At 39.0% G+C, this 9,453-nt stretch overlaps 1 protein-coding gene across 6 annotated transcripts in view; it reads left to right on the top strand.

Annotated features, from left to right (window-relative positions):
* narf (nuclear prelamin A recognition factor) overlaps positions 1–9,453 on the top strand; it is a 31,070-nt gene that overhangs the window by 358 nt on the left and 21,259 nt on the right. For 3 of the 6 annotated variants that reach the window (XM_068058070.1, XM_068058073.1, XM_068058072.1), the window contains exons 2-6: positions 542–658; positions 777–860; positions 940–1,083; positions 5,777–5,909; positions 6,671–6,805. In XM_068058070.1, the coding sequence (XP_067914171.1) occupies positions 632–658; positions 777–860; positions 940–1,083; positions 5,777–5,909; positions 6,671–6,805 (523 nt within the window). In that variant the 5' untranslated portion in view covers positions 542–631. Of the gene's footprint in view, positions 1–29; positions 55–85; positions 266–541; positions 659–776; positions 861–939; positions 1,084–5,776; positions 5,910–6,670; positions 6,806–9,453 lie in introns of those variants that run through there. The other 3 variants (XM_068058071.1, XM_068058068.1, XM_068058069.1) reach the window with 3 other exon arrangements.

The raw sequence follows: 9,453 nt of genomic DNA, 5'->3' as shown, positions 1-9,453 counted from the left end.
CAATGTCGCTGTGAGAGGGGAGGCGGCTCCGATCTAACGGCGGGGCGTCCTGCGGTAGGCTGTGCCGGAGAGAGTGACACTGCACTCGGGGAGGGGTCAGCAACTGAAAGGAAGCGATAGCATTTACAACAGACGCTTCTTTTTGACATGCCGGTGAAACCTTTAATTTCAGGCGTTTACCTGCAGATCGTTGTACTGGGAGGTGCGGGTATAAACTCCTCACTCAGTTGCGCAACTAGAACAATTCGGAAGTCCCCAAGGAAAGGTCATTTTTTTTCACGGATCTGATTTGTAATATTTTCTTGAACTGCTTAAAATGATTTTTTTTTTGCCGTTTTATTTTGGGGGTTTTGGTCACTGACCCTGACCTCAGCAGGTTGCGGATATCAGAGCAGTTGCTGCGATTTGTAGATGGACTGGGGATGTGGTTTAGAGTCTCGGTGTGTCTGGCCCCGCGTTGAATACCCGCAGACAGCGTCGAGCTGTGTGAACTCCCGAGTGCTTGGTCCTGAACTTCAAAGCAGTCTCTTTGTATCCACAGACTCGTGTTATTGAAACACACTGGTCGACTCCGGCGAAATCCGCATTGAGGTAGAGAGAAACAGTGCGAGGAAAAGGCCATTCTCTCGACATGAAGTGTGATAAATGCACTAAAAATGTAAGTAAAATCCTTTGTCCTTGGTTAGTTTCGTTTTTCTTTCTCTTTGCCTGACTTAATGCAGATATTTGTACAAGGCATGTCTGACGAGCTGGATGTGGCTTATATTTTAATGTAGGAATGCATGAAAAAACAAAAAAATAATGAAAACGAAAGTCTGGTCAACGACAGGAAGAGCCCCGGCACCAGCGAAATAGATGAGGTGAGCCACCTGAGAGACACAAATATTTTGATAAATTATGCATTATTACTCAATGTAATGTATTTTATTTTGTTTTCAGGAAAGCGAATTTCATAAGCTCGCAAATGCCAAAGTATTCCTTAGTGACTGCCTGGCTTGTGATAACTGCGTGACATCAACAGAAAGTCTCCGAATAGCCCAACAGTGTCAAGATGAGTTATCCACAGTTCTCAGCCTCAACCAGGTAAAAGAAAACATTGGACAAAGATCCATTCAGTCCATTAAACTGACGCCTTTAGCAGGTTATAAGAAAACATCGGGCCCGAAGTTGATGGGTCAAGAAAAATCCAGCAATTTGTGGCGAGGAAGGGACTATGATGAGTTGGAAATCACCTGGACGTAAACCTTGCAAAGTTGGGACCTTGCTGCCAGTCATGTGTTTCAAGCAATTGCTGAATTTGCACAGTAAATACAATTTAAACTTGTCACAGAAAGTTAGGTTTGGTATTAGATTTATGTTCCTGTTATGCCACACAACCTCAAGGCCCAGAAAAGGAACAGTTGAACTTGTGGAGTATTACTCCTGCAGGTCGTAAATTGTTTCTAGAGGTTTTAAAATTTTACATTTTTGATTTTTTTTTTACTTTCCCTTTCTGCCCCTTATTCTCTCTCTCCCAATCTTTCTCTCTCTCTCATTTCTCTTTCCGTATTTAATTTGATTTTAATTCACCCAATTTCCTTCTTCGTTGTTTGCTGTTTCTATCTCTTTCCTTGGTTAAGGGGGTAGCTTATTGGTCCCATCATTCACCATGGTCCCAGTTGGTGTCTTGTCCTGATTGTGCCATTAGCAGCTCGCACTTTCAAAATTAATTGGAACAGAAAGTGAAAAAAAATCCAGCTCATGGTGCTCAATTGAGATGTCATGTTGCAGTATATTCTAGGCCATGGTATTTTCAAATGTGTATCAGTAACAACTAATGGCTGCAAGGTATAAAAGTATACATCTAACTATTGAAGTACACTGTCCGCCAAAAGTGACATTTGTAGACCTCTTGCAATAAGTATTTGTCATTATTTTCATGCTGCTTTCAGATGGTTTATAAAGAGAGAGAGAGTTCAAGGGTATTGCAAATTAATTGGAGGGTTTGGCAAACTGATTCCTTTAAACAACTAATGTTTCCCTCTGAAAAGTAGCCAATGTCCTTATTATGAAAAGGGAAACCAGCCAATTGTACTGCAGTGTTATTCCCACTGTGAACTGTTTCCATTTTGTAGTGATAAATCATTGCTAGTATATCCCCCATGCAATCATTGTGGAGGTTTCAAAAATGGTACATAGAGTTTTGTACCTGTGAGTCTAGGACATGTAGGTTTTCATATCCAGTTTCAATGCTTGATTTTGGTGTAACATACACAGGCAAGCACAAGTATATGTGCAACAGTCTGCCACTGTCCATAGCATATTATCTTTGCCTACCGCATCACAACCCAATCTTCCTTTAACAACTGTCGGGGCCAGTGTGATTGACATATCGCTCATTGTACATATGTTTGCAACTTTGTTTATCTCAGGTCAAAACTTACCAGATTTGTAATGTCTTTATGATTGCAATTAGAGTCCTTTCACACGGCCTATATTCTCTCGAGTTTTGAAGAATGAGAGGTGATCTCATTGAAACTTACAAAATTCTTACAGTGCGTGACAGGGTAAATGTGGATAGGATGTTTCCTCTGGCTGGTGAGTCCAGAACCAGGGGACATAGTTTCAGAATAAGGGGTAGGCCATTTAAGACTAAGATGAGGAGGAATTTCCTTACTCGGGGCTGGTGAATCTGTGGAATTCTCTACCCCAGGGGGCTGTGGGAGCTCAATAATTGAGCATGTACAAGACAGAAATCAATAGATTTCTGAATACTAGTGTCATCAAGGGATATGGGGATAGTAAGGAAAAATGGCATAGAGGCAGATGATCAGCCATGATCTGTTTGAATGGCAGAGCAGACTGAATGACCTACTCCTGCTTCTATTTCCTATGAGTGAGTTGTGTACATGGATTGTGGGATGTCTTCAAAGACATCAAAGAAAAATGATCTAGTTGTGCCTATGGACACGAGAGGCTCTTTGTATTATTTACTCAGACAGGGATAGAGGGATTAAAACATGACCCTTCAAAAGGGAGTACTGGAAGCTATGTAGGACACCATCTGAATTAAGAAGTAAAAACTTGAGTTGAAACTTTAATTTCTACTAGGATTTCATTTCAGTTGCTTATGTTTTCTGATTTCACAGGATTTTAATTTAGAAAATTAATTGGCTAAAAGTATCCATTGGGATTTTATCACAATTTAGTTGAATTAAAATTCCCTTTTAAGATTAAAGATTTTTGCATGTGTTGGTGCCTGTGGACAAGGATAGAATTAATTGATTTTGGTTGTCCTTAACATGCACAAGAGTTAGTTTGAATGTTAGAGGCAGCCTGTAATTGTTGTACTGTTAACGATTACACTTTCTTGGTTGCAATGAAGTTGTACAGACCATTTTGATTAAATGCAGTGTATAAAGGCTTGCATTGTACTGATTTTCCATGGTCATTACAGATAGGTGACATGTGAAGGGAAGAATACCACTTTTTCCCCAAAAATATACTTTATTCATAAAAATTGTAAAAGTGCATTACATAAAGTGCAAATACACTGATACTTTGAACTTTCTGTATCTTCAGTATATAGCAAGTGGACTTGTTTTAGTTTAGTGTCAAGTTGACTACTAACTGCCTCTTTTTGTTTAGGTAGATATTTCAGTCTGCACTGCATCACTCATAACAAAATTGGTAGTTTAATATTTTATGCTATATTGACTGAGTACAGTAAAATCTCATCATAAACAGGTGTTTTGAGATTTTTGGATGCAATGAATATGTTAATCTGTGTCAACTTGAATCTGGGGAATGCTAACACAATGAGTTGATACTGGAGCATTTTTCCCATTGTTCCAATCAGATTTGTTTTTGTGCTTTCCAGATGCCAAGTTCATTGTGGCATCAAGGTGGGGGGAAGGGGGTGGAGGGTGCAGGTTCTGAAAGGAACCAACTGTCTCCACTCAGGATTGAAATCAAGGGAGAAATCACCTCTGCATACCTTATTGATGATTCAAAAGGCATGAGAGCACTGTATACTCTCAACTGGAACAACAGAGGTAGGGATGTACAGAAAATGTTGTCTGTAAATGTAAAATCACTGAGGTTTCTTCAGCAGCACATCCCAAATCTGTGAGCACCACCATCTGAAATAACCAGGGCAGCAGGTGAATAAGAACACCATCATCTCCAAGTCACACATCATCCTGACTTGGACATCTATTGCTGTTCCTTCATTATTGCTCAGTCAAAATCCTGGAACTCCCTACCTAACAGCGTTGTGGCAGTACCTTCACCATATGGACTGAAGTGGTTCTGGAAGGCCCACCACCACCTTCTCAAGGATAACTAGGGATGGCCACTAAAATGCTGGCCTTAACCATGTGGCCTTAATCCAAGGATCAAAAACAAATCTAAATAGTCAATTAAGTTTAATACATTTCAATGGACTACACAAGTTCTTAAATTTTAAGTCGGGCATTTATTGTACTTCATTTGCCAAACAAATTTTAGCATGTTTATAAAAAGGTAAGCAGAATATAATCTGAAGAGGTATTTATAATTAATTTTAATTAATTGAAAAGCAAAAATTGCCTTTTTTTCCAAGTCACATTCAAAGGAATCACTTATTCATATAAAGATCAGGGATATTCACATGCTAGTATATTCATGAGAGTATTTGTAAAATTTCATTGCAACACAATTGGATGGCCTGTGTTGACATGAATGTGATAAATTTAATAAGAATTGTTTCAGTGGTTGGAAATGCTTTTCAATTGTCATTTAAATGGAAGCTTGTGAGTGGGTGTCTAATTACCTGCTAATTAAAGGCAAAGTGTGAATGTTGGACTTTACAGGCTATTGGTGAGGGTGTTTCCACGAGGTAAAGCTTATCTTTAGCATTTGAATGACGAGTTACTTATGCAATCAAAATTGCTTTGTGATTATTATTTTCCCACATTTCCTTTTGCATGCAACTTGTGATGAGTTCTTTATCATATCGTCTTTCTATTGGCAAAGTAATGTTTTCTCATACTGTGAATACAGAAATCTTCCTTGAATCTCTACAGTGCGTGCAACAAATATAGCAAATTATTTTTATCATTCAGTTTTCTCCCCATTCCTCTGCAAGATAATGACTTCTGGGTGTGGACTCCTTTACGCCACCCGCATATGAGGCTATACAGAGTCAGCAGGTTATTTGATCATTGATCACAGTTGAGCCTAATTCTGTTGCATCACACAATGACACTTTCATTGACCCTGATCTGAATAGAGCACGAGCGGATCTTTTTTCCTCCCAGCGTATCCCAGGAATATTGAGACCAATTGCAGCACCCTTGTAAATGTTTCAAAGAGACCATCCAACATGAAGGTTTTAGAAATGTAATTTGACTTAATTTTTGCCAAATTTCTACTTCAGTTAATAATTAATTCTGCCAAATCTCAGTACACTTGCCCCATTTCTTCCCAGACAGCTCACTCGGGTTGAATCAGTTATGTCCCATCCGAATCTGAGCTACATTTCAAACTTCTGGTCCTATTCATTGCTTTTACCTCCAAAATATAGTCTGTCTGTCTGTTCTGCTGCTTCATCCCCACTACTGCTGACAGTCTGATCCATGTTTGCACTATTTATAGACTCCACTTCTTAGATGCTCTGCACATCAGTTTCTCCAAGCTCCACTCGTTACAAGTTGTGAACTTATGGGAAGCAACCAAAGCAGCCCTTTAAGTATAAAGTAACTGCATATTGATTAATGAATTTGACTAATGGATGTGTCCTTTCCTTTTCATGTAGAGATGTGATGAATCCAAACACAAAGTGCTGGTAGTTTCAATTTCCTCTCAGTCAGTGCCCTATTTTGCTGCAAAGCATTGTATACAGGTTACTGATGTAATCCAAAGACTTTCTGGATTCTTGAAAGGCCTTGGTAAGTAATATTTTGAATATTTAATTCCTTTTGGCTTATCAGATGATTGATTGCAATATGCAACATTAGAAGTGGACTTGGAAGCTACTGTAGACCTTATTTATTCCATTGTGAAGTCAATTTTTTCTATTTTGAATTATTTCTTGCGTTTTAAAAAAAAAAGCAAATCTGAAAAAAGTTTAAGTAATGTTTTAGTGTACTATTTCTGAGCAGTTAGCATATATTCTTGGCAAAAATTTCCACAACCTCACCATCACATTGGATCTTAAGATGGGATATTTTAATCTTGGCCATTGTCAAAGAAGTTCTTTTTAATTTGATACAATGTTTAGAGATCAAGGCAAATTGCGAGTTTAGAGCAGTACACAACAAAATTCTGAAGTGCTTTAAACATTAACAGCAGTGCTACTTGGTATTCATCCTGAGATTTGCGTTTCTGCACTAAAACTAGATTTAAGATGAAGTGGCTTCTCATTAGTACTTCAGTCTCACATTGGAAACAAATGTGCATGCACAATCTCTCTGCCAGGGGCTAATAGCTTGTCCTTTGAACTACCCTTCCCACACTTTTCCTCATCAGAGCGAGTGCAATCGAGATCAGTAAACATAATGAAAAGCTAGTTATATCAGATACTACGTAATAAGTGTTTCAGTGTAATAGAGAAGTACTTCAACTAAAGTTAAGTCTCACAGACTGCCTTCATGCAGTGTGATAAATTAACATATTGACGACAATTAATGCAATATGCTCCCTGTTTCAGGAGTCCATTATGTCTTTAATATGACATTGGCAGCTGACTTCAGCCTTCTCGAGAGTCAAAGAGAATTTGTTCAGCGCTTTTACCAGAGAAGCCAAGACCAGCATGCTTTACCAATGTTTGCCTCTGCTTGCCCTGGTAAGTCACTTCATAAATATTTTTACTAAATTTTAAAGTGTGTTGTTGAAATAACAGCCAAATGATTGCCTTGCAAACTGCTCTGGTGTCACTTAATATAATTTCTGCCATATATCAATGACTTTGGTGTCAGTAAGTGTGTTTTCTTCATAAATGTGAATGAACTATAAATTGTATAGTGCTGATATGACTAGTACTATAATTTGAGTCAAGTCTGTTTAAATATGTATTTGTGTTTTTATGATTCTACCATCCATCTGTAAAACTACCTGGAACTGTATCATGAAATATTGAATGAAAATAGTATTAGTTTAGTTTAGAGATACAGCACTGAAACAGGCCCTTCGGCCCACCGAGTCTGTGCCGACCATCAACCACCCATTTATACTAATCCTACACTAATCCCATATCCCTACCACATCCCCACCTGTCCCTATATTTCCCTACCACCTACCTATACTAGGGGCAATTTTTGTAATGGCCAATTAACCTATCAACCTGCAAGTCTTTGGCATGTGGGAGGAAACCGGAGCACCCGGAGGAAACCCACGCAGACACAGGGAGAACTTGCAAATTCCACACAGACAGTACCCAGAATTGAACCCGGGTCGCTGGAGCTGTGAGGCTGCGGTGCTAACCACTGCGCCACTGTGCCGCCCCTGCGATGTTGTTACAACCAAGTGAGAAAGGGGTCTAGGGTTCCCTCTCAGCCTTCACCTGGTCTTACCGTAACAGGCTTTAATTTTAAACACACCATTTTTTTTAGCTCCCCCTTAGTGAATCTTTGTTCACTAACTTCCAATTATAAGGCAGAAACTGGCCAAACAGGTTTTCTTAGGTTTAAAGAAAAAAGGTTGAACTTTATTAAACTTAAACTCTAATTCGGTTAACGCCTACGGATATGCAACACGCCCAAGCTAGCATGCATACGCATTACACACGTGCAGATAGAGACAGAAAAGAGCAGAAGAAATAAAGTGGAAAAGTTTGAGATAATATCTGAATCTGGTTTTAGTTACTGTTCTTCAAGCTCACTGTAAAGTCCTTGATTGTGGGTAGGTCTTGCTTTTCATTGGGGCTAGTATTCTTCTTAAACCTTGTTCGATGTAGGAGAATTTTCTCTCTTGAGGTTCGTGTGGCTTCAGTGCATCCAGAGGCTCGTAAAAAAGAGATGGGAGCAGACCGGAGAGGTTTTCTCACTCCAGGAGCAAACTCTTTGAGTTCAAAAACTCTGTGGCTAGTTCAAAAAGCCCTGGACTGACCAATTAGCCATGTGACCAGCTGGTTTAACCAGTCCTGGCTTTTGTGGATTGTATCACCTTAGTCTCTGGAATGCTCTTCCTTACACCTTCAATGTCTGGTGATTAAAATTCATTGTGGGTTGAATGTATCAGGGAATGGGCCTTTTGCTCCAGAAGCACTGTCTGTTAGTATGCAAATGTTTTTCAGCTAAGTGTCTGGCAGCCCTTGTAACAGGCCTTCTCTTCCCAGCAGGTTTGAAATCAATGTTCATATGACAAAATTAATATGCCTCATTTTGGGAGGTGGGGGCCTGCATGACAGATGTAAATTTGATTTTACAGTAGGTCTGCAACATATCCCACCTTGTGTTATCCATATAAACAGTGGTTGCCTCAGTGTTTTATAACTGGCATTGCAGAGGTTAGCAGAAGTACACACATAACATCCACTGTCACTAGGGTATGCTACATGTAATTCTTATTGTGACATTTTTGTTGACACTCCCAGTGTGGTACAATGGTCAGCAATCTCATTTTGTATATAAATATTCTCTACCCCCACCATGTACATTTATGTATCATCTTCAAAAAATACAGGTCCAGAAATTTGATGATATGTTATGTAGTGTGTTTAATATTACTCCGAACATCTTCAGGCAAACAGCATTTAAAATTTGATAGTACATTTTATAAAGTTATGTCCTTGGACAATTTTCATTCTTCAGCTATACACATGCTATCATCAGAATATGCAGAAGCAAGCCCTCTGGACCCCACTTCTTAGATGCTCTGCACATCAGTTTCTCCAAGCTCCACTTGTTACAAGTTGTGAGACTATGGGAACATCTGAGAATGTTGAATTATTACTAAAGCATATTCCACAAATGTTAAACTGACATAATAGAAGCATAAAGCATACATAGAGCATGTTTGGCCCATTATGTCTGTCTGCCAGCTCTTTGCCACAGTAATCCAAACTAGTCTCACTGCTCTACCCTCTTCCCATAACCCTGTATTTTTCTCTGCTGCAAAGGTTTATCTAATCTTTTAAAACATGTAGTGGTATCTACTTAAGTGACTTCCTGTGGCAAAGCATTTCATACTGTACCAACTCACCACATAAAGAAATTTGTCCAAGCCCCTGTCATCCTTTTATTGGTAATTTTAAATTGATGACCCTTCATCATTGACTCTCCAAACAGAGGAAATAATTTTTTAAAACTTCAATTAAATCTCTTGCCTTTCTCTGCTCCAGTGGAAATAGTGTCTATGCCTCAAACCTCTTCATAATTATTCTGTGATCCCTGGTAATATCCAGGTGAATCGATGCATTGCACTCCTTTATGGTATGCATGCCCGAAAGAGTTTTCAAAAGAGTAGCTTAAAGACTCAGTTTTGGCATGTTTA

The sequence above is a fragment of the Heterodontus francisci genome, chromosome 26 (genome assembly GCF_036365525.1).
Source record: "Heterodontus francisci isolate sHetFra1 chromosome 26, sHetFra1.hap1, whole genome shotgun sequence".
NCBI classification, from domain to species: Eukaryota; Metazoa; Chordata; class Chondrichthyes; order Heterodontiformes; family Heterodontidae; genus Heterodontus; species Heterodontus francisci.
This window is presented reverse-complemented; position numbering and strand designations above follow the sequence as displayed.